This window comes from Procambarus clarkii, chromosome 22, assembly GCF_040958095.1.
Source record: "Procambarus clarkii isolate CNS0578487 chromosome 22, FALCON_Pclarkii_2.0, whole genome shotgun sequence".
Lineage (NCBI taxonomy): Eukaryota > Metazoa > Arthropoda > Malacostraca > Decapoda > Cambaridae > Procambarus > Procambarus clarkii.
This window is the reverse complement of record NC_091171.1, coordinates 42,836,204-42,862,458: the sequence shown is the minus strand read 5'-3', so window position 1 is coordinate 42,862,458 and position 26,255 is coordinate 42,836,204. Positions and strand designations below refer to the sequence as shown.

Here is a 26,255-nt window from a genome sequence, read left to right as displayed (position 1 = left end):
TATATACATTATATACATACATACAGTGGAACCGTGAGTGAGAAGCGACTCCAGTTACGAGCATTTCGAGTAACGAGCAAGCCACTTGCAGAAAATTTGTCTCGACTGACGAGCTTTCGCTCGATTAACGAGCATTCGCTCGATTAACGAGCATTCCTGCTGGTTTTCGGACACCTCCGACGACAGTGTTGTTGTTGTTTCGAAAGACGAGTTTTCCACATGACAAGCTCGGTACTGGAACGGATTAAATTCGTTAATCGAGGTGCCACTGTGTAATATATGTATATACTGTATATCTGGAAAGAGGGGTTACCTTGTGTTGGTTCTGGGGATCAGTTCCTCATGGACCAGTCTGACTAGGCCTCCTGAGGTTCATACAGGACTGTTATTGGTATAAATAAATGAAAACTTATGCCTGTGAAAATGGAAAAGCAAATAAAGCACTAAAAATATAGGCAAAGTGTATATTTATACATTTGACATTTTGTACAAACATGCATTGATATGTATGCCTAAAAGTTCACCTCTATCAGAAAAAGAGGTGATTGTACATATAAATTGGTGTAAAATATTTAAAATATATTCTTTAATTTGACTGTAGAAGTAAGACATATACATGCATATATACAATACTGTATAACCTCCACATATAGAATAGGTTTATTGAATACATTTCATTATTAAACAAATTTCAATGCAAAAGCAATAATTAATTTCATGCAGCATTGATGAAACACCAAGACAGCAATGCACTTTTTCCTTCCACACTAATCGTCCAGAAATTAGACTTATCAATTTACTAAATAAAAAAAATACTGAATAAAGAAAAATACAACAAAGTACTTTACTTTCATGAATACTAGTACAGTCTATCCAAAAAATATAACTCAAGAAAGCTGGTTTCTGACAGTAAAAATATACATTTATGCTGAGAATTTCAAAAGAGAGAAAAGCTAGATCACAAAATAACCCAACAAAAGAAGCCAGTAAAGTTATTATTGCAGAAGATGCCCATAAGCAGTCTGAAAATGGCTCCAGAGATTAACGTGTATTGCATAAATCAGTCACCTCTTTCCCATCCATGTGGTGGATTGAGCAACAAGCAAAAATCTCTCTCTCTCTTGAGGACTATAGCACAAGAATAAAATTTGCATGAGAGGAGAAAAGCAAAGTATAGATTGATGGTATTAACAACTGTAGAAATTTAGAGAGAAAACTATGACTAAGATTCTCATAGTTCCAGAATATGTAATACAGTAAACATGACTCGAGCAACTAAACTTAAATTTGTTACTAATTCATCAGAGGAGCCTCGCAATGCTTTAGTGTAGAAAGCTCCATCTCTATCAAAGAGATATTGTTGGAACAGAAATGAAATCCATTGATTATCTTTAGCTGAAGTATTGAAACTACTTCTTTCTTGCTTTCACCAACAAACACTAGATAAGGACAAGATTTCTAATATCACAAGAAGGTAAAGTGCAAATTAAATGTACTGAGTTCATCCAAATGGCATTGATACTAATGTGGTCAGGAATATAAAATTACAAGCAAATAGTCAAAATTTTGCCAATTATATTTAATACAAAATTGAAGATTGGAAGTTCATCCATAAAAGAAGTCACCAAAAGTGTCTTCAACTAAGTTGTGGATATTTATCAACCATGAATTTAAGTACTGCTGCATATATACTGTATAGAAATGCTTAAAGACAAAGCTCCCACCATTAAAAGATATAGCAATTCCTATGGATATTATCCAAATTCTTAAAGCATTAGATGCCAAGATTGTGTGCATTTTATGCTTCACAGATCAAATTTAATTATTTATTTTGTCCCATAATTGTTTTATAAACAAAATTTGAATTTGTCATTTGTGCAAATAGAAAAACAGAACACTATAAATATATGCAAAGTATATACTTATACCATTTGACCATACATACAAACATTCATTGATCAAATATGCCTTAAAGTTTACCTCACAAAAGACTACCGTTTTTGTCAATTTATGCAAGATATTTTAAATAAGATATGCTGGATTACAAAAATCGTGGAAGTAAGACCTACACATGTATACACACAATATAGAGAAGAGTAACGTCAATCACTTCCTATCTTTTGTACAGTATCTCATTTTCCATAAAAGGTGCATTGGATCAAGTAAGCCTGATCTCTGATTATGTATCCAAAGAAAATTAAATATGCAATACTGTTGACAAATTGCCAAGCATATACCTATTTTAATACTGCATACTAATTTATCAGATTAGGAAAATGTTACAAAATAAATATAAATGTAACCTAATGCATTTACTTTTGGATCAAACATTATCAAGGAATTTTACAAATGTTTTGCTGGGATATTTCTTCTTGAGTCTTTCAGCTAGTGTCAGGCCAACAAATGGAGAAAAGGGATCACAAACCTTTGTCTTATCTTTTCCCACAAGACATGGACTTGCATCATTTGTCTCTTGGCTGTCACATGTTAAAACTCCATTCATTGCTTTATATTCAATTTCTGGTTTATCATTATTGCAGCCATGTTTGTTCCCCTTGTCCATAATTGGTATAGCTAATGACTTATTCTTGTTTCTCTGGCCACACAAGTTAATATTTTTTTCACGGTTTTCACAAGAAATGATGTTCATTCCCGAAGGCTTTTGTAATTCTTTTGCACATGTGACACTGGACTGAGGTGGCTTCAATTCTGAATAATTTGATACACTGTTTTCACAATCACTGAAGCTATCAAGGAGTCTGAAGGTCACTCTTGATAAATTCCGCTCTTTGCAGGTTTTGGGGGTTTTGTTGAAGGTAGAAGAGTTACAGTTGATCAAAGCAGCACTATTATTGTTGTCCTTTACAATATAAGGAATAGTTTGCTTGTTTAATATTGGAAGAGAATCATTTAATGATAAGTCACTGAGTTTAGACGTTGTGGCAGAATAAGACAAACATTTATCAAACAACAATTTATTACAGTTGTCTTGCAAAGGAGAAACAAAAGATAAACAAGAACATTTGTCATCAGCATTTTCAATCACATGTGCATTTGGAGTGAATTTAACATCCTGAAGTATCATGGCCGAGTTACTCATTCCAACTGTGCCTCCACTGTCTGATAAATATGGAGTGGACTGTAGTCTGGGTAATGATGAACTACAACATGAAACAATACAAAGACTATCATCTGTATCATCAAACAGATCCTTTGACACTTGATTGATATTTATATCTGCCTTGGATTTGGGGCTGCAAAAATCTGCAGGTGATTTGGGGAAAATTTCCAAATATGATTTATTATTTTCACACAAAATTTCCATTTGTACAAACATTTCTGAGGACTGCTTAAATTCACACAGAGCATTTTTATTGCATGCAAGTGCTTCTGTATCATCATTAAAGCTGTGACTACTGACATTTCTGGTGTTCTGCACCTCTTTGCATGAACTTTTTCCCCAAGAATCAACAGACTTATGATCAGAATATGGGCTCCCATGTTGTTTATTAGATGACTGGTGCTGATGTTGCAGGCTGGCTGGACCCTTCTTATTTCCCTGGTTAAGTTTATGAAGTCTTTTGGATACTCTATTCAAGAAACTTTCTGGACAACTCTCGTTGTCATCTTCACAACCAATTACTTCTTGCGGCAGGTTTCCCACTGTAGAATCTAATAATTTCTGACAATTTATTTTCTTTAAGTTCACATTTTCCTTGTCTAGATCATAAGTTGTATAATGATCTTCAGCTTTTATCACTGCCCTCTGGTTTTCAGTGTAATATACTGGTGCCTGATTTTTCTGACACTTTTCACTTCCACTTTGCATATCTGTTTGGTGTATTCCCATTTGTGGCATACCCTTTTGGTGAATTCTTCGGTGGTTTGAGCTGTTATTAACCTTGATGTTGATTATTCTATCAATGATAAATGACAAATCATCTTCGTGCTCATCATCATCTTTCAACGTTTGGTTTAATGCACCTTCGGTATAATCACACTTGGAAGTAGGCTCTCCAAAAATTGTTGCTTGTTCTTTGTTTTGGCTGAACATGATATATTCATTCAGTTTGCTGTTCTTGTACATGGGACTAACACTGCTCGTCACAATTTTAGGAGTTTTGCTTTTAATAACTTTTATGGGGCTTGTCTTAACTAATTTGCTTAGATCATTTTTGCCTAATTGAATGGAGTTGTTTTCAGCCAGTTTCCTGAGATCATCTTTAACCAGCAGAGTCTTGGATTCATCCTTGTAATGTTTATCCGGTTTCTTTGTGTTATCTTGAGCTAACTTCACATGATAATCATCAACAAGTATCTTGTCATCATCCTTGGGCTTCTTCTTATTTTTACCTTCAAAAGAAAATAATAAAAATCAATAAGTCGAGCTTCAGGCAGAAATTTGAATTTTTTTTATAAGTCAGATTGATAAGAAAAACAGAAATAGATTTACAGTTTCTAACGACCCTTCATTCATCCACTTTTTTCTTTTTTTTAAGTTATACCATTTTGATTTCATCATGTAATATGCATATCTAGATTTAACTATAACCAAATATTAAAATAAAAGAAAAACTGTCAATTTACCAACATTTCTGAAGGAATGCAAATCCATAAACAGGTTTTCTGGAGGGTCTTACTAGCATAAAAAGCATTTAACCAATAAAATGTCAAAATAAAAGTTAAAATTTTGTAAAATAAAACTAACAAGTGCATAATAGATGTTATTCACATAAACTTTTACAATTGGTATATTGATAAGTAACACAATCCTTTAAGATGAAGGTACTGTACCAATGAAACCAATGCATAAGCCTACCTCTTTTCTTGGAATTGGCTTTTTCTTCAAATTCATGCAGAAGTTGAGGCAATGATTTTTGGATAAGATAGAGAGGTTCGTCTGTGATGAGGTAATCTGGGGTGTCTTCAGGAAGGTCACACGTGATAACTTTCCACTGCAACTCGTATGCCACTACACCACGTCGGACACATCGCCTCATAATACCAACCGGCTGTACAGGCAAAGATGATGATGGTATTCTATATCATGTTAAACCATTGCATTTTCAAGATTTCACCATTTATGCATTCCCACTTTTTTTGTGGGTAAATTACAAATGAATTTTTTTTGAGATTCATAAACTCATTAATAGCATCACTAGTGGCTCAGTCATAAGCCTCCCTACATGCATGAGAAAATTACAAACGAGTTACAGGAATCCATCTTGCCCATTGATACATGCTGAAACAAGCTTCACCAACCCACGTCAAGGCCCAATACTAATTTAAAAGTGATCGTTGTAGAGCGAATTTTTCCCAACTTCCTTCCCAAGTGTAGAATATAAATATAGAGATAACCTTTATAACAATATCAGGGACAGGAAGTACATACATAGGCCTATCGAGGTCTCCCTAGGCCAACTACTGACCTTTCCCATGATGCAACTCTCAACACTTGCCTATTGTATGGATACCTAATTAATTGCTAGATGAACAGGGGCAATAGGTGAAAGGGACCATGCCCAACCATTTCTGTCCTGCTTAGTGACTGAACCCGGGACCATTGGTTTTGAGTTGAGGATATAGACCACCGTGCCACAGGACCCATATGTACTGCACCACAGTACAGCACAGGACCCATATGTTCTGCATCACAGTACACCACAGGACCCATATGTACTGCACCACAGTACACCACAGGACCCATATGTACTGCATCACAGTACACCACAGGACCCATATGTACTGCACCACAATACAGCACAGGACCCATATGTACTGCACCACAGTACAGCACAGGACCCATATGTACTGCACCACAGTACACCACAGGACCCATATGTACTGCACCACAGTACAGCACAGGACCCATATGTACTGCACCACAATACAGCACAGGACCCATATGTACTGCACCACAGTACACCACAGGACCCATATGTACTGCACCACAGTACACCACAGGACCCATATGTACTGCACCACAATACAGCACAGGACCCATATGTACTGCACCACAGTACACCACAGGACCCATATGTACTGCACCACAATACAGCACAGGACCCATATGTACTGCACCACAGTACACCACAGGACCCATATGTACTGCACCACAATACAGCACAGGACCCATATGTACTGCACCACAGTACACCACAGATATCATTTGCAGTACAGTACTACAATCGTTCAACACTGCCACCTTTCTTTACTCTAGAAAAGTTGTAAAACCATGAGAATTTTGACTATGCTGCCCATAAAATAGCCAACAACTTGATACGAAAACCTACCTGAAGACATCGAAGCATTGTCCCATGGGTCACAATCCATCGAGTTACAACTGGAGAGGTTTTCTCCACTGCGTATTCTGCTGTCCAGTCTAGTTTCTGGATGCACCATTTCTGAAAGATTCCTCGTGAGAAGCATTTTACAGTTTGTTTTAAGCAATCTGTAGAGAAAATAGATAAAAAACTGCATCCAAGAAATAATTAAAGATCATGAGCAATTATTTTGAAAATACAGTATGTAAAAATATGAGCCCTCATGATTTTTCATATCTGAGAAAATGATTAAAAATTAATTGCAAAAGAAACTATACAGATGTGCTTTTGTTGCTCCGGCAAATACTGCGACCTTGAAATGTTCTCGATCAGCTGACTGTATCTAGATGGCACCATTATGAATAAGGGAGTACCCTAGTCATAACTAAATTTGAATTCCTTTCTAATGCAAGCCTACCTTGAGGTTACCTTGAGGTGCTTCCGGGGCTTAGCGTCCCCGCGGCCCGGTCGTCGACCAGGCCTCCTGGTTGCTGGACTGATCAACCAGGCTGTTGGACGCGGCTGCTCGCAGCCTGACGTACGAGTCACAGCCTGGTTGATCAGGTACAGACTTAATTCACATCAGCCTAGACTTAATTCACTGATTAATTTGCAAACCATTGCTTGCTTTATATGGATTGTTATGTTATGTTGATATTTTGAAGTACTGTACTGTAATATGTACTGTAGTATGTGAAATTCCAGAAGCATGTTTTGGGTTGGCCAGTAATTGTTTGAATAGGCTAGTAAATGTAAAATTACTTTACTTAATCAAAATTACTTCTGAAACAATAAGTATTATTATTATCAGACCTTGTCACGGGTAATAACCAGTTAAGCTCAACCAGTCGCGACAGTCAGCTGATGAGATACTGCCAAGTATACTTCCAACACCAGTGTCCTTAGTTAAGGCAGCCAGTGTGGAGACTATAATTTATGGAGAATAACTGTTTATAGGAATAATGTTAAAGGTTGACTGTGTTCTACACTTGCCAGTAATAAGTTTTAGGTGTTTTAATTAGTAGGAGAAAAATCTTTAACAGACAATCTGTTAACACTGTGTCTAGAGGCTGGGAGCTCAGCTCAGCAACTCTCGACATCTGCAGTCTGGTTAGTGAATACTGAGGAAATGGAATTTGCCAGCTCAGGGCTGTAGATCCTTATTGTTTTTCCTGTTAGGCAGTGATAATATCTTATAATGAGCAGACTGTGATAACTAGGTGAATCATTACCTGTTAAAGGAGGCTATCTTGAGGTTATCTTGAGATGATTTCGGGGCTTAGTGTCCCCGTAGCCCGGTCCTCGACCAGGCCTTCTTTTTGTTACATACCCCCTCCCCGGGAAGCAGCCCGTAGCAGCTGTCTAACTCCCAGGTACACTATTTACTGCTAGGTAACAGGGCATCAGGGTGAAAGAAACATTCTGCCCATTTGTCTCCGCCTCCACCGGGGATCGAACCCGGAACCTCAGGACTACAAATCCGAAGTGCTGTCCACTCAGCTGTCAGGCCCCACTCTTAATTCATTCACTCGCCAAGGTCCTTTACATGTAACTTTCCTACTACGGATAGATTTGCTAGTGTTTTGTATCCTGTATTTTCATTTCATGTCTTCATTCTCACCATATCTTAGTACCTGTAATTTATCACTGTAAAACATCAAGTTATTTTCTGTTGCTCAATCAAAACTTTATTAATGCTCAGTTTACTCAGAACCTCAGTTTACGAATGCCTCTCTTCACAAATTTTTCAGTTTACTAGCTCAACTTCTTCAAAAAATTTGACTCGGTTTATGAGCTTTGCCTCGCTTGGAGAGTTTGTTGATATACGTATGGGTCGACCGAGTGTGTGGTTCCCGGTGGCAAAGGCGAGGCACCCTTCAGTTTACCAGTGCCTTTTGCCTATTGACGATCGCACTTGAGTTCTTTGAAAAGATTTTTTTTTGTTTACTGTGTATACTCAACATCTACAGTAGACAGCTTGATCTGACTCCTCTCCTTCATAAGTCACATTCAACTAGTCTGTGGCTTCTGGCAGTATCTCAAATTCCCCCCTTCCCCATGTAAAGCACACTCTTCATGACTGTATAAAACATGGCAATTAATGGATGCTATCTGGCCAACATAGATAAGGTACAAGTGTGGTGTTGGCCCTGGTATGGTTATATAATTCTCGCCTACCTATGCAGCCAGATATTAAACAAGGTTATTCATGGTAAAAGCTGTGGAATAGTCATCTGCCATTAAGTGGATATATTACTCATACTGAATAATACTTGGAAGAACAAGTGTGCTTATCACAGGATACAGAACCAAAACTGACAAATGGCACCATGTGACGTATGATATCGGCAATGAAACAACCTTCAGTAAACAAATGTTCCTACATTTGAATAAGAGTATATTAGAGAATTTATACAGTACCTGTGTATTTATATTAAATAAAACAAAACAAAAATGCAATTTGATGTAAGCCAATTGGTATTTATAGACAAATTTATTAAATGCAATTTGTTGATTATCACCAGTATTTTTTTATAATGCTCATATAATAATAAAATATTTTCATTTTAGCTTACCACAAGTTCCTCATAGTATGGCTGATTCCACTGAATTTTAGAGATTGGACGACTGAGCTTCTGTTGAAATTCCTGGATGATTTCTGTGAAGGGGAACCCCTCTGTTGTCACTACCCTATTCCTGACTCCTGCTTCTAGTTCTTCAATGCTCCTAATGCAGAGATAATGGCATAAAACAGACAATATTAATTGGGAAGATCATCAATATTTAAATAGTGTGGCCAACTGAACACTAATGAACACTGTCTTTCACAGGTACAGGTACACTGTCATTTACAGGTACAGTATGTACCATATTTCAATGCTTTCCACACTTTTGCATCCAAGATTGCTATACTAAGTGTAATAACTTTGCCAAACATTTCAGCCATCGATACTTACCCATTTTTCCATTTTCTGGAACTCATTTGAGTGTGCTGAGAGGCTTTGTTATCTTGGGTTGACCAAGAACACATTCTAGAAGAAAAAAGATAACTAATCACTTACTCGCTGACACAATTTAATCTTTTAGTATACATATTTTCAATTAACTATTCATGTTGCCAACTCTCAAATAAGTGAGGAGCCAAATATTTAAAGATGACGCTTTTATCATACAAGTCAGGTACATATCTTCAAGTCATAGCTACTGCAAAACAGACAAGAACAAACTATACAACTATATTCTGCAAATCTTTTCGTAAGTCTCATGCAAGATATCTTTGGTACACAACCCATTGTGAGTACCGTACATCTTCTTCTTGAAATGATTTCGGGACTTTAGTGTCCCCGCGGCCCGGTCCTCGACCAGGCCTCCACCCCCAGGAAGCAGCCCGTGACAGCTGACTAACACCCAGGTACCTATTTTACTGCTAGGTAACAGGGGCATAGGGTGAAAGAAACTCTGCCCATTGTTTCTCGCCGGCGCCTGGGATCGAACCCAGGACCACAGGATCACAAGTCCAGCGTGCTGTCCGCTGGGCCGACCGGCTCCCTTTTTTTCTTGGACTTACTTGGACTTCTCGGATCTTGGACTTACTATAAAAAACTTGCTCCAACTCTGACTTCAATATACCTGCATTTCTGTGTACTGTATTTGTTCTTTAATATTTCACTTTACCTTTGGCTGTCTTCTAGTTTTTTTTATCCATATCATTCAAATATTTCAGCTCATCCTCCTAAAAGATAGTATTTATAGTAACTATTTGATCCAAAGTACCAATATTTGTGTTGGACCACCAAAAATTCACATTCTGCATAACTGAATTAGCCCAAATGACATTCTTTTAAATATGAAAAGAAACTATACAAGAAACTATGAAACTAAGAAACTAAACTTTGTTCACTAAAGAACCTAATCTAACCTGCCCTCCTAGGCCTAATACATGCTATCTTAGGTGTAACATACTACATATATATGTGCTATACTAAGCCTAGGAATGTTTATGAGCTTAGCTATTTTTTCGTCACACTATAAATTTAGAAGTACAAAATGTGAACTTTTCGGTGGTCCGGCACTACATATTGGTACTTTGTGTCAAATAGCTACTGTACGTACTATCATTTTATTAGGAATAGGATGAAATTTTGTTCAGTGTTATTTTTCAATACATTTACATTGGCATTAGATTGAAAGTCCAAGCCTTATTATCCAAGTTGTCCTGTTTTCAATGTGACTTGAAGTGAACACTGTAGCACATCCACTGACTCACCAGGTTGCCTACCACATCCACTGAGCCACAAAGTTGTCCACCACATCCACTGACCCACCAGGTTGGCTACCACATCCACCAATCCACCAGGTTGCCCACCACATCCACCAATCCACCAGGTTGCCCACCACATCCACCAGGTTGCTCACCTCATTCACCAGGTTGGCTACCACATCCACAGAACCACCGGATAACTCGGCACAATCACAAAACTACAAGATCATCCAACAGATGAATTCTACTTGATTTGTGACCTATTAATTTAACTAATAATTTACACGCAACAAACTGTAAATACTTTTACATTTTACCTTCGCACCGGGTCTCGCTCACCAGACTCGTACCAAGCCTTGAGGAGTTTCACTGCCGTCTCCTTGCCTACTCCTTGTACACCACTTGGCAAGTAGTCACATCCAAGCAAAATGCCAAGAACTATTAATCCTCCACGAGTGAGTTGCAGTCGATCTTCTAGGATTTCCATACTATGATGAAAATTTTAAAGCCAATATAAATACACAATTTTGTAATTTACCACTATAAGATCCTGTAATTAATTATGTAACTTACAGCTGTCTTCTAATACAAATACAGTACTGTATAGGGTAAATGAAGACCATCAACATACCTCCACATCCTCATATTTATATTGTAGATTTTCAACACTACTGGAATGTAGTGTTGAAAAACATTTTTTCAACACTACTGGAATGTTTTAGCATTAATCAATATACAGTATCAACTTGCCGCCTCTTTGTTTTGTTTTTACAGGAAGACTTTTGACAAAGACTAAGCCCAACCAAATGTCAGGTGTAAGAAAAGACCTTTAGCAATTAATATTGAGGTAACTAATGACCACCCGTTCAAAGAGAGAGAAAGGGGACCAATAACGACAAAATAAAAAATTCTACAGCAAGTCCATGAAATGTAAAAAAAATTGTGACGTACTCATTATTATCCTAGTTCCCATTTACATGATGTAGGGAAAACATAGAACATAGAAAAGATGGTTCAAAATATACAAAAGACACTTACCAGTATTTCATTCACCTTATCTCCCACACTGACCAGCATCACACAGAATCATCATCATTACAACTCCCGTCAAACATCTACAGCACAATACTGCTAATTCACATATTGTATATGTAGTATGCTTCCTGTGATTTGTCAAATTATCCTAAACAATAATTTTTTTGCACTAAATCCTCACTCACAAACTCACTACCTGTCCATCTTCACTGCAATCTCTCCTCTTACACTCAAATTCTATTACCTATGGCCACTCTTTGTACCATTTTATCATACTTTTATTTAACATGGCCAAATCATATCAACACACAACTCAGTCTTACGATTTACCAACTTTTGAACTACACACCTCCATGATAATTACTGTCTAAGCTCGCTTATCCAGACTATATGGGAAGGACCCCTCACCAGATAAGTCAGACATCCAGATAAGCCAGACATCCGGATAAGCAGAATTTTTGCAGGAAAGTCCAAAAATGACCATATTTGCAGTTTTTTGTACCACAATCAAGCTAACTTGAATTTCCACACACACTATAAATTAACAAAATAATTTAAAAGAGAAAGTTCAGCTTACCTTGCTATAGTTTGTGTTCCTGTTTGATACTGTAGATCTTGAAATGTGTAGTTCTTGAAAATGTACATAACCTAACTTCCAGTTATCTGGATTTCTGTCTAAATATGGCAAAATTTTGCCAGAAAATTATCTGGACATGACTTGGACTCCATGCCAGTTTGAGCTATCTGGCCAAACCTTTGGTTATACAATTTACTATCCAGATATTATGAAATTTTGCCAGAAAATTATCGGAAGCGATTTTGGCTTGATAATCCAAATATTTGGTTAAGTGGAATCCGCTTAAGCGAGCTCATACAAAATATCCTTACTCCATCAACCTAGCAGCATAAATGTATATGTCAGATTGTCCATTTTCAAAATTCCAACACGTGATTTTTTATATTCATGCCACTCCAGTGTGTCTCATTCTACATATGTCATTCTAACCACACTGTATTCATCCTAACCAGGGATTTCATTATTGAGAGCATTAATTAGAGACCTTTGTGATGCTAAGTAGCATTTGAAAGGTCAGTAAATATTTTGGGATGAACCCTCTGGAGGTGATTCTGACCCATCAAGGAAGTCTTAAAATATCCCTGTTGCACCAACACAAAATCTGACATTTCCAAACTGTTCCTGATCCTTTTGGTTTCTTGAGGGACCAATAGGATCATATTTTGGGAGAAACTGAGAGCTGCAGCTTTAGAAAACTCCATGCAACATCCTGCAAAATGGCACCATGCACAGTTATATCACTCTTTCTAATAAGCTATGTCATATGTCATGACTCTCCAATACACGGAACAAATATTTGGGCATATCCAACAGTTTTAAGACCTCCACCTGTGACCACAATATGAAAAAGAGGTCTGGTCGACAAGATGTGATCGCATAGTATCCTAAGTCTGCCCTGAATACAAGAATGGGTTATTTTATCTCTAGGTTATCTTGAGATGATTTCGAGGCTTAGCATCCCTGCGGCCCGGTCCTCGACCAGCCCTCCTTTTTGTTATGAGTATATTCCCAGGAAGCGGCCCATAGCAGCTGACTAACTCCCAGGTACTACTATTTACTGCTAGGTTACAGGGGCATTAGGGTGAAAGAAACTCTGCCTAATTTTTCTGCCTCCACCAGGGATCGAACCCGGAACCTCAGGACTACAAATCCGAAGCGCTATCCACTCAGCTGTCAGGACCCTGACAGTGGGTTATCTTGAGATGATTTCGGGGCTTAGCGTCCCCGCGGCCAGGTCCTCAACCAGGCCTCCTTTTTGTTACACCTTTCCCCTCCCAGGAAGCAGCCCGTAGCATCTGTCTAACTCCCAGGTACCTATTTACTGCTAGGTAACAGGAGCATCAGGGGTGAAAGAAATATTTTGCCCATTTATCTCCACCTCCACCGGGGATCGAACCCGGAACCTCAGGACTACGAATCCGAAGCGCTGTCCACTCAGCTGTCAGGCACTGGGTGAGAACAGTCCACACTTAAAATAAATTTTATAAAATTAATACAGTTACAAACCTTAACAAGAAACTGGGATAAACAAAATACATTCACCAGTCTCTTTTTTTTTCCATTTCCATGGAATGGGAAGAAGGCAACCCCCAGAAAAAAGGAAATTATACAATAAAAAGCAGGTTACAGAAAATAAAGAAAAGGAGGAAAAGCTAAGCCGATTGCACCACATTATAATGCACGTTGGGATCATAATAAATATAATAATTCTAAATAAAAAATATTGTACTGCATATTATTACCTGAACCTCTCAACTGTTGCTTTTTGCTGATTGCCAGTAAAATTGCGAAATACTGTTTGACCCCCATACAAAAAGACATCACTGTCTTGGGTAATGACGCCTTTAACCATCTGTGGAAATCCAAGCAAACTACATAAGTTACTGCACCATCGGAATGTTTCTTGATAACACGAGTGTTAAGAAATTATCCCAATGAATATAAAGTAGTATGAATCATTCAAGTTATATTTTTAGAAACATACATACAGGTTAAGACACAAGTCACTATAATTACATAAACTGTTTAATACATCCACAATATTTTCACATTCTGTTATTCCAAAGTGAAACAGAATATCATGAGACGACTCTTCCATCACTGGTTCAGTTCCCTTACCTAAATTCAATAGATTTTTTTTATAGGCGAGTACAGTAGTAGTGAAAGATTCTATGTTTGCTCACTAACTATTTACTCTGCAATACCTTTTTTTTATCATTTTACCGAGGTATTTGCAACCATCGCTGATAATGGTTATGCAATACGTTTGTAGCTCTTACAGTCTCTTCAAGAATCCTTGAATCTCCAAACTTCAAATTCTTGAAGTTTATTGTTCCATGAACTTATCCATCACATGAAAAATCCTTACAGTACGAATTTCAGACTGTAGTTGGTTTACCATTGTAACTTGAGACTAAATCATACTGTGAAACAAACCTGGTGGTAGCTGAGAGCAGCACACGTTGCCTCTGCTTCACCACCTGCCTGCACCCACGGTATGCCCAGAAGATCAAGGAGCTCACCACACTGCAAGAAAATGCCTGCTAGACATCACTGGTAAAGATGATGTTTCTTTGACTACAGATATTTTTACAAAGATTTCATATACCTGTACTACACAGTATTTCTTTGGATATATGGAATTTTCATATTAATTAAATTTAGATATTTATATCAGTTCCTTAAATTTTAATAAAAAGTTACCCATTATTTTTACATTTTCCTTTTTTGCAAAATTTAATATGGTTGCAGCCTGTCCTAAGGTTCCCAACATCGACAAAGGCATACTAAAGTCCCCTATACTAACCTACCAGAGGACCCAGAACCGAAAACTGGACAATACAGTGCATGTCAATTTTGCGAGCTGCTATCATTTTCTAGTATGATGATTTTTTACCTTAGGTAAAATATGCGTCAAAATATGACACTCAATTAGAAGGATGGGTTGATGGTTGACCATACTGTTAACTAAAAGGATTGATGTGTCTTTATTAAATCAAAATTACAATATTCATCATATTTAGTATTAAATATAAGCAAACCATTATTTATTTATCATGTTTAAATAAGCAATTATCATGTGGCTTAAGAAAACAAATATTATGACAAATGCCAAATACAGTATTTGGATATCTGTAATATTCACAAATCCAGATCATTTTCAGAAAACTGTATGATCCCAATTTTAGAGGTGCCTCTATATAATTCTACACTATACTACACTACATCAAACTTGTACAACATCAGACACTGCAAGATGCAACACACCTCCTTTAGCATCGACTTAAACCGGGATCTTTGTCCTGTCTTCACGGAGACCTTCTTGGAAGCGCCTTTATGATGAAAGTTTCTCTGGTTACGGGATGTGATAGTATTCCACTTTAGGCTTGGTGCAACCCCTTCCAATACAAAGACTGGCAACACTCCAGCATTCAAGAGAGCCAGTGTACGAAAAAATAAGTTCCTGCAAAGCAATTGCACAAAATAAATAAATAAATATATATATATATATATATATATTATAGTATATATATATATATATATATATATATATATATATATATATATATATATATATATATATATATATATATATATATATATATATATATAACAAATAAAAATTCCTATCACTAATATCTTATTGTGTGCCAGAAATACTTATAGTGAACACTTTAACACAAAATTTGCAATACCCGAGCTATTCTTTTACCACCCTTAGGTTAATTAGGATAGGCATAGTACAGGGAACCCAAGTACTGTATGAACTTGATTATCCGAATTCCGCTAAACCAGACGTTGGGGTCATCTGGACAAAATCGCATCTGGAATATTTTATGTCCATATCCGGATGAATGCCCATAGAATCCGGAATACCGGAGGTTTGTCTGGATACAAATAGACAGGCAGAGAGTTTACTGTATATTCCGGCATATAAGTTAACATTTAAAGCATAAAAGAAAAATCTCCAAAATCAGAGGTTCGACTTGCCGCTGAATATAAAATGTGAACCTTTACCACTGAGAGATAAACACGTGAAATGCCCGGCCTAACACTAGTTGTACACCACTTGCCATCATTCTCACAGCTCATCACAATTAGTTATAAAATTTCCTTTGTGAAATTATTTAAATTTCTCAGCAAACTGGTGATGGAAGGAGGGAGACAGGCAGCAAAGAAGGGAGAGAGGGGACACAGACTGTGCAGCCTGATAGTCTATCTTACGGAAAGAGCTGGGAAAGGGGAGGATGGGGGCATGGCATGGGTAGAGAGGGTGAGGATTGGGTGATGACGAGGGTTGGGTGGGCGTTGGGTGGTGGGAGGGCAAAGGTAGGGTACTCACCTAGTTGTACTCACCTAGTTGTGCTTGCGGGGGTTGAGCTCTGGCTCTTTTGCCCCACCTCTCAACTCTCAATCAACTAAATTTAAAGCATAAATTTAATGGGTGGAGGTGCATGAAGGTATGGGGAGGGAGTGTTTGTCACCGGATGTTGGGTTTATCGGATGTGGAGTCCTTCTCATATAGTCCAGATAATCGAGCTCATTCCATACTGTACATTAATAGAAAATAAAACCGAGGGGTGGACTGTTTGCGATTTGGTGTGATTACTTAACAAAATATTTGAACAGGCTTTATAATATAATACAGTACATGGCATTGTAAAAAAAAAAAAAAAAATGAGAAATACTGTACAAAGCTATTTATTCAATTATAATACATTGCACATATGCTCTGCCTGAGTACGTAACCAAGGGATGGTGGCCTCTAATGTACAATATTTTAATAAAACAAGTGACTTTTCCATACTGAACATTTTGTTTATTTTACTTTCATAATGTAGATTTTACATAAAGAATATATTTTTATGTTATACTGTGCTCCATTATTATTGAAGAAAGTTTTTTTTTTATGTTGGTAAGGCAAAACACGGAAAAAGGAGGAACAAAGTACTGTACAGTAATATACAGATGTGATCTCATTGCATAGTGTAGGCAAATGTTTCCGCAATATTCTACTCAAATTCTATAACACACAGAAGCCGATCTTTTTTAAGGATCTGTTGTAGTTTATGCCAAGGGCTACAAAATGCTATCTGGCTTAAATTCACTGATCTAAAACTGTAACTTGCAGAGACCAAACAATGAATTGAGCACAAACTATTGCATTCCTTAACAATTTTTTTTTTTAAATAATTTGTTACAGTATTATTAGATAATAATACATTATATGATATGGTACAGTATATGATGTACCAGTGTTGGAGACTGGAAGCTTGTTAAGCTTATCAAGGTCCATCTAATCATGGGGCAAGAATGTCCTTACTGTCACCAATTCAGTTACTGGCATGAATGGAAACTTGTTGCATTTCTTGTGTGGGATAACATTTCCCAAGGTGAATCAAATCAAATCAAATGTTTATTTAGGTAAGGTACATACATACAAGAGATTTTACAAAGAGTGATGGATTTATAGATAGGGCTAGTACATACAATACCTAAAGCCACTATTACGCAAAGCGTTTCGGGCATGTAAATTTTGTGAATTTGTTACAAAGTGAATTTGTTACACTTCCTATCTGACTCAACATGAAGAGAGAACTGACCTGAGATGTGGGCGTGTTACATTTCCCAAGTGCAGCGACTGCGAGTCTACTACCCAACAGGAAAGATCCACAGCCACGGCCTGACCTTCTAAAGCAGACAGCGACAGAAGTTCCCCAGTTGGTGACACAAGACTCCATAACTCTTTTACACCCATAGGGCTTTCTGTCCCCTAATCTTGAAATGTTAATAGTACAGTACCTATTTTCACTTCAGATTTAAAAATTAACAAATTTAAAAATAAGTGTGGGATTGGGCTGACTAAGAGCTATTCTTCAGTTGGTTAACTAGAGTGAGTTAACTTGACGTAGAGACTGAAATAATAACTATTCTGGTGGTTTCTTCTTCTTCGTCGTCGTCGTCTTTGTGTGACGTGCAGTTAGCGTGTTTCCTCCGGGGCTATTTGGACAGTTTAAATCTCCAGTCGTCGTCGTTTAAATGGCCAGTGTTTACAAGTCCCGGGGAGGTGCACTACGAGCCTCTCTAATTCACAAGAAAATACATTCAAATCAAATCAAATCAAATGTTTATTCGGGTAAAAGTATATACATAGAGGATTAATTACAAACATAATGTTGGATTTATAGATAAAGCTAGTACATACAATACCTAAAGCCACTAGTACGCATAGCGTTTCGGGCAACTGGGCAACATTAGATATTATAAAACAAATTTCGAATGTAGTACATTCAATATATTCACATTAGTTCATAATATAGCTACAATTTCATTAATATGAGTAAAGTGGTCAGCTAATACCCGATGTATATATATATATATATATATATATATATATATATATATATATATATATATATATATATATGTATAATGTATATCAGTAGGAAAAGAAGGTAGTGATTCAATTGTCTCTCTGGTGCAAACTGATGCAAAAATGTATAGGATACATTACTGTATCCAAGCGTGGAGATTACTTCTTCAGAAGGACATAGCTACATTAGAGAAAGTGTAACACCGTTAGTTAGTTTAGTTCATTTATTATGCACCCCATACCCATCTTGTGGGCGGTAGTGGAAAGGGTTACAGAGGCACATAATGGGCTCAGGGACCCCACAATTCATTTAGCTAAGCAAGTTACAGTCTTGATGAACTAGTTACAAAATTCAATGCACATCGTCACATCAACATTGGGCCAGAGACCGACCACAATTACTGTTTCTAAATTAAGCAACTGACATATGTTGCTTAAGTCACTGCACATCCTCTCAAGTGTTTATGTATTTAAAACTCTGAACTGTAATGCCAATCCTGACTTTAAACGCTCCCTAGAAGGTAGTAACAGAACTCATGAGCATCACACCAAAAATAAATACCTATTTGATATTCCAAAAGTGCGCCTTAACCAAACTAGAAATGCTCTACAAAATAAGGGACCCAGCAGAATTGGGAGTGACCTTCCCAATCATGTCAAAGGCTGTACCTCTCTCAACCAGTTTAAGAGAAAAACTAAGAACTACCTAATAAAGTCCATGTAACCTAACTTACCTCGTAAATGTCAACCTGTAACTTGCTATTTTCAAATAATGTTGATTATTGACCAACTTGTTTAACTGCTGTTATCTGCCATGTATAAACTTGAAGAAAATTGTAGTCTTCTGTTTATTTAGTTAAAATTACTTCTGCTATTCTGTTGCAATTTCTGCTGTTCCACCCATCATGTAATTATCAGTTTTGTATCTTTTTTCCCCCTATTTCAATTCTATTTATGCTTTGATCTCATTTAGTTTTAAGTTTTAGTTTTGTCTAAGTGTTTTTCCCGTCTTTTTTTCCAATAAATAGCAACATCCACAATTTTTGCCCGAAACGCTGTGCATATTAGTGACTTTAGGCATAATATGTTCTAGCTCTATCTAGCAATCCAACAATCTGTAACTCATCTTGTATGTATGTACAAGAATAAACATTTATTATTATTATTATTTATGTGGAGAGCCAGTGTCACAATAAACATATCCTTTACATCCAATAGGCAGCGGTGGATTTACCTGAATTTACCAGAGAGCCACTAATACTAGTGGCCTCGACGAGGACAGGAAGCTAGCGGCTTGTCAAAGGTCCCCACATTTGCCCGGATGATCTTTTCTATCTGTATTTTAAAACCCAGCAAATTTTTGTTATGTATGTCGTACCTAATATCCAGAACAAAAATGTTCCAAACACAAAACATTTTAACCCGCTACGTTCTCGGTTAATACACCCATTTCGCTGAATGGTTATCGTACATGGAATGGAAATTAGATTCTGCTAGCCTGTACAGAGACGAGTCCACTAGCCTGCACTAGCGCACTTAAGATGCACTAGGAAGCTCTCCCCTAATAGCCGTAAATGAATTAAATAGCTACAAAGCTACGGGTATATCTTTGTCTAAATTCAAGACAGTGTCCTGGTTACCTTTCAAAATTCATCAATATTTGTATCACTCCTTGTATGTATGTACTTTACCTAAATAAATATTTGAATTTGAATTTGAATTCATAAAGTTTAGGCTTGGACTCTCAGCTCAGTGTCGGAAGTCTCGTCACCTACTGTAGTCACCTGTCTACTGTAGTCACCTGTCTACTGTAGTCACCTGTCTACTGTAGTCACCTGTCTACTGTAGTCACCTGTCTACTGTAGTCATCTATCATAAATAACAATATTCCAAGTTAATTATTTCAATTGCTGAGACACAGGTGTACGCCTTGTGCTATGCTAGACAAATCATAGCTCTTAATTATAATGCTTTTTGGCCATTAAGTCTGACTTTTCTTCTATGAAATCCAGTTTTCTGTAGTTTTATAATTCATTGCGTCGGAGTACAGGAAGCCTGAGTGTATTCATACACGTTAGGTTTATATCCAGGTACCTGAGTACCTACTTACTGCTAGGTGAACAGGTGCATTAGGTGATAGGAAATGCGCCCAACCATTTCTATCCCTCCCGGGATTCGAACCCTGAATTCTCGGTACAGAGGACCGGTAACCTTTAGTAGTGTGGATTTACCGGGACACTTAGTAGTAGTGTGGATTTAATATTAGAAACTGGGATACTTAGTCCTATAGTTCAGTTTAATGATTGTTACATGCTGCCTTAGCTTTCAGTATATACAATGGCTATGTAATAATACACAGAACAATACAAATAGAAGGGAAAAACATCAATTAGGATTATATATATAATATGAAGAGTAAAAACATAATTTTTAAATCATCGACAATGTAATATGTGGAGACATAGTATATTTTCCAAGATGAAGAGAATATGTGCTCTTCCGTTAAATAAAACCTGTGCCTTCAGTGTAAGTGTGAACACTTAATTATGTACACTCTCTGTCCACAAATCATAGACCTGCTTTTTGTTAACGTTGTAAACAATGCCGAAGCAGGATTTTGTCAGTAAATGTAAAAATACTGCCAAAATTTTTGCAATTTGATCAAGTCCCAATATAATTGACCCACTCACAAACAAATGTCACAACTAACTGGCACACACACACACACACAGACAGACTTTCAACAACAAACCGTCAGATTTTCAAGCACAGCCAAGTTGGGACATAGCTCTCCGTAGCCTCATATAATCCTAGCGGTGTTTAGGCACAGAAGGTCATGCTCTGTGGAATAGACTTTGGAGTAGCGATGGCCGAAGTACCTGACCACAAACACCCACACCAGGCAGAGGAAGATGCCGCAGTGGAACAGAGCTCCGGCCACGGTGCGGTAGCCAGCCAGGAGCAGCAGCAACAGTGACACCACCGTCAGTGCCAGGCTCGGCAGTGCCAGGCACACCAGGAAACACGCGTCCCCCGGGGAGTTCGTCATCATCCGTCGCAGAAGAATAACGTAACTCTCCCTCAGGGAAGGAGCGTCGGGGTCCTCGCTGTAGCACTGGCATCTCCGACACCTACTTGCGGAAGAAACAACATTGTATAATTGGTTTGTGATACATTAACCTCTGATCAGGTCTTGCAGGAGGACTAGGCTCTTATCTTTTCAAGGGAGGCAAACCGACTGCGGGTTAGTTAAAGTGTTCCCTTAACCAAGAAAACCTATATATATATATTTAATAATAATATGAAGTGCATAATGCAATAATATGAAGTGCAGAATGCAATTGAAAAACGTTATTCCTTCTCTCCCCTCGAAAATTACTCCAAGGTATGCTGTTGACAAATTAATGGCACATTGGTACCAACAGAACGAGAAAATTTACATGAATAATTATTGACATTCGAGCTGGTTATAGCGATATGCATGCAATTCTATAATCCATATATAGTAGTTAGTTAGTCAATGTAGTATGTAATGTATAATATTAGTATAATGCTAATGTTAGTAGTAGTTAATGCTTTCTTTTCATAATAACTTATATGACTATACAATTAACAATTAAATGTCTAAATGATTAACTGGTATCCTAATTAGCAGTTCGAAGACTAGGCTATTCACTAGAATTACAGAGTAATTCTCGTATATAACAAATGTGATACTGCTCAAAATAATACTAAAACAATAAACTCCACAACTGTGTAACTAATAAGAACCAAGCAAGACAGACAAGACGGTATTACACAAACACTCTTCAGGAAATGTAGATGTTTATCTCTCAGAATGTGTGGTAATATGTTTATTGTTTGTGATGTGTGTATATATGTATGTATTAACACGATGCACTGAACGGGGTGAGAATAGCTTGAGCTACCTCATCCCTTTGTGTGTATTTTACCTCAATAAACTTATTTCAATTTCAATTTCAATTTCAACACACTTCGTACTGTTATCTGACCTGTTGGGAAGTTTGATGTTGACGTGGTTCTCGTCAAAGGTGACCTGACCTCTGCCCGAAGACTCCCCCATCACTGAAGACTCAGGTTCTGCAGAGTCCAGAGTTTAGGAATAATCAACATACACACCTAAGATTATTCCAAAATTCACACGCGTTTCTTCGTCATAAACAAGACAATTTCTGCTGTTATTGTGAGTATTAAATACTGTATCTGTAGTGTTACTATACTGTAGTTGTCAGTAAAGTAACTGACTATACAATAAAGTAGTCTATGCCTTTCATTGTTGAGTATCATTAACAAAAAAGTGAATATCGTTTGCTAAATTTCGAAACAATTTATGTATTAGCTTACTAAGAACGGGAACTATTAGGAGTGAGCGCCAAGCCATTACGGCTAGACGGGGTAGCTTACTAAGAGAAAATTCTCCCAATAAATGTATAACTAAATTCCTTTATTATTTTAAGTTATGGCCATAACACTGTGCGTAATTGACGGTTTTATATAATATAAAATTATTGCACCCACTAAGTAACCACTGTAACATGTTCCTTTGAATATCATATACATAAATTATTATTATCAGACCGCTACCAGGAATTACTCGTCGAGATAAAGGCCTCAGGCGATAACGGCCTCCCTCAGCAAGTATTCCAAAGTTAATCTTATCGGGCCATGTGTTCTCGTGAACAGTTCTTGGCCGGGGAGAACACTACAACAAATCACGCCACTTCAGGCTATCATAAGGAGTCGCATTATCTCTTACATGAGAAGGTTTCGCTCAAACGTATCAAATAGTTCGCCTGCCAGAAACGCTTTGCGTAATAGTGGCTTTAGGCATTGTATGTACTAGCTCTATCTATAAATCTATCAATTTTTGTAAAATCTCTTGTATGTATGTACCTTACCTGAATAAACATTTATTTATTTTATAGTTAACAATGTTTATTCACTAAACTTTACACTAATACATTTGGGAGTTTCTTTACGGTTTGGGACGAGCAAAGCTCATCACAACCGAGGGTCATACGGGAGTTCCACTTGAACGATTTAATGGATCCCCCAAGCAACAGCCTCACTTAACACTGTAATAACCCAATTAATCAATACGGATTCCTAATCACCGCCGTAATTGCGAGGGACACACGGAGCGCTAAACCTGGATACTCAGGGTTGTACCCGTAGCATGTGAAATCCATTAATACACACAATGATGTCAATCGGACTTCTAAACAGAAGAATTAACTTTATATATGTGAGATGTATGTCATTACTTCCTAACGGCCGTCGCTGTCCATGCGACGCAGGGAAGAGGCTTCCCTGCGCTGACTGGAGTCTCCAGTCAGCCATCCATTCGTTTTCAAATCAAATCAAATATTTATTCAGGTAAAGTACATACATACAAGGTGAGATACAAAACGTTGATGGATTTATAGATAGAGCTAGTACATACAATGCCTAAAGCCACTATTACGCGAAGCGTTTCGGGCAGGAAAAACACTAAGACTAAAGTGTTCTTTATCCGCTCGTCTCGCACTTCATAACCCGTTTCATGTGTTCCGCAGGGTGAGTACTTCCGGGTGATCTACTAGGGATTTCCTCGCGAGACAATAAACATGGAATCACGAAGGTTAAACAAATAGAGTATTGTGCTTTGTATATCGGTTCCTTCATTCTCATCCGTCCATCAGCTATCGCCTGTCACAACCCGCGCGCGGTAGAACAGTCGGGTTTGTTCTCGACTCACAGTCCAGAATTCCGGGTTCGAGTCCCGGGCGGGATAGAAAAGGCTGAGTGCGTTTCCTGTCACCCCCATTTGCTCACCATTTGGTCCGGGAGACATCTCCCGTCACGCAGGGTGCAGTCGCGCCTCCACAGATCTCCAGTATCAGCTCTTGATACTGGTAATGGCTCAAAAGGGCCACCACTTACGGGCTATTCATGCCCGTGCCACCTTTTGGGTGGCTTAATCTTCATCATCCTGTCACCCCAGGAATTAGTCAGCTTACTGTGTGGTTGATTCCTGGGAAGGGTCACTAACTCGACCCTGGGGAGAATGCTGGATATAAGCTTAACATGTATTGATAAACTGGCTGTCTGTCCCCCCGACACAATAAATTATTAATTATTTAATTATGTCATGGTATACCATACTACTTGGTATACAATGACTTACCATGTCGTGGCACAGTTGACTAAGGCTCATCTAGGAACATCCCGTGCGTAGGTTCGAACCCCTCATCACGGCCCTTGTGGATTTGCTCATTAAAGCTCCCCCTTTGGAAGTTGTAAGTTGGCTTCGTTTTCTATTGGAAATCTTTCATAATATAATCTACGTGTTTTATGAGATTATTGACTTAGTTTAAACAGCAGGAAATTTCTGTTAATTTTCCCGACATCAGTGCATAATAATGTACATTTATATATGAAAAATATATTATGTGCATTTTCTTCAAAATATTTTTGTCTGTGTAGTGGCCGGCAGTGCTAAAAGTCGTCGTGGGGGTCCGAGTGTGCCCCTGTCACGCTGCTAACTGTTGAATTATGGCGACCCTCGACGAGCCTATGTTCATCCCGTACCTCAGACCATTCCCTCTGCCAATTCGGGGGAATTGGGCCTCCAACCCCCAACTTTGAAGCATGACCTCTAACTTTGAACAGACAGACAAGCAGACACTCTATGCTAGGTATAGATATAAAAACATCATATATACCATACAGCTTGGCGCAGGACCTTGGAACCCACCGCGCACTCTGACAGTGTTGTTGTTCTAGATTCACCTACTCAGAGCAATAAGTTCCAGTAGCACGGGCTATGGTGAGCCCGTAAACTCTGACAGGGTTTACGTTGTGTAACTAGCTTGTTGAGGTCCTCACTAGGCCAGCGCCTGACCTTCCCGCGATGCAACCCACAACAGTCGCTTAACTCCCGGATACTTATTTACTGCCAGGTGATCGAAGAATCAGGTGTTCGGAAACGTGCTCTACCCGGGAATCGAACCTGGGTTCAGCTCGTTGAACACACACGAAGCAAAACTCGTTTGCACAGAACACTTTCACAAACACCGATGTTTGTTGAGTGCGTAGCTCACGCACTCAGAGGAGAGTGTGTGGACGGGTAGAGTGCTTGGTGAATGTTGACAGTACAAGAAAAAGGACTCACTGTTTGTGTTCCTCGGTAGCAAGGGACGGCCCGGGAGTGCGCCCGTGCGAGAGTAGAGTGCGCCCACCATAGCGACACCGCCTCACGGTGAACAAGTGTTGGGGTGAACACCTGGGGTTTGGTTGACACCTGTGTATGCCTCACTCTCACCCCGTGGTCTCTCGTTACTGGCTGCTTCCTGGGGATGTGTGTGTGTGTGTGTGTGAAAAAAATAATCCGTTGATTGATTGACAGTTAAGAGGCGGGCCGAAAGAGCCAGAGCTAAACCCCTGCAAGCACAACTAGGTGAAAACACACACACACACACACACACACACACACACACACACACACACACACACACACACACACACACACACACACGCGCGCGCGCGCGCGCGCTAGAGAGAATGAACAGAAGAAAGTGAGCTTCAAGGCAATGTATACTAACGTAGATGGGATTACAAATAAAACAAGTGAACTTGGAGAATGGGCACTAGAAGAAAACCCCAGACATAATAGCACTCACAGAA

The 26,255-nt window shown here is 38.2% G+C and overlaps 2 protein-coding genes across 3 annotated transcripts; both read right to left on the bottom strand.

Annotated features, from left to right (window-relative positions):
- Positions 1-450: 450 nt before the first annotated feature.
- LOC123760139 (flap endonuclease GEN homolog 1) lies at positions 451-18,257 on the bottom strand. The gene is made up of 10 exons (XM_045745646.2): positions 17,800-18,257; positions 15,464-15,659; positions 14,633-14,722; positions 13,939-14,048; positions 10,902-11,072; positions 9,281-9,355; positions 8,900-9,050; positions 6,294-6,404; positions 4,820-5,012; positions 451-4,353 (listed from the first exon to the last, which is right to left on the bottom strand). Exons 1-10 carry the CDS (start codon positions 17,952-17,954, stop codon positions 2,324-2,326), a joined length of 3,282 nt encoding a protein of 1,093 aa, XP_045601602.2. The 5' UTR covers positions 17,955-18,257; the 3' UTR covers positions 451-2,323.
- A 522-nt stretch (positions 18,258-18,779) lies between these two features.
- Positions 18,780-25,843, bottom strand: LOC123760147 (uncharacterized). 2 transcript variants are annotated; one of them, XR_011229343.1, is made up of 4 exons: positions 25,744-25,843; positions 22,583-22,670; positions 20,422-21,700; positions 18,780-20,387 (listed from the first exon to the last, which is right to left on the bottom strand). XR_011229343.1 is itself a non-coding variant. In XM_045745665.2 (3 exons), exons 1-3 carry the CDS (start codon positions 25,811-25,813, stop codon positions 21,370-21,372), a joined length of 489 nt encoding a protein of 162 aa, XP_045601621.2. In that variant the 5' UTR covers positions 25,814-25,843; the 3' UTR covers positions 18,780-21,369. The 2 variants fall into 2 exon arrangements, 1 of the variants encoding a protein (XP_045601621.2); XM_045745665.2 differs by having other exon boundaries at positions 18,780-21,700.
- Between the last annotated feature and the right edge of the window lie 412 nt (positions 25,844-26,255).

Excerpts from the sequence above, each read along its gene's own strand:
- LOC123760139 (XM_045745646.2), bottom strand. The coding sequence starts at position 17,954 with ATGGGTGTAAAAGAGTTATGGAGTCTTGTGTCACCAACTGGGGAACTT. Across the intron at positions 15,660-17,799 it reads GTAACACGCCCACATCTCAG|GAACTTATTTTTTCGTACAC; the intron begins GTCAGTTCTCTC and ends ATTGCTTTGCAG. Across the intron at positions 14,723-15,463 it reads TTAAGTCGATGCTAAAGGAG|TGTGGTGAGCTCCTTGATCT; the intron begins GTGTGTTGCATC and ends ATTTTCTTGCAG.
- LOC123760147 (XM_045745665.2), bottom strand. The coding sequence starts at position 25,813 with ATGGTGGGCGCACTCTACTCTCGCACGGGCGCACTCCCGGGCCGTCCC. Across the intron at positions 22,671-25,743 it reads GCTACCGAGGAACACAAACA|AACCTGAGTCTTCAGTGATG; the intron begins GTGAGTCCTTTT and ends TGGACTCTGCAG. Across the intron at positions 21,701-22,582 it reads AACATCAAACTTCCCAACAG|GTGTCGGAGATGCCAGTGCT; the intron begins GTCAGATAACAG and ends TTCCGCAAGTAG.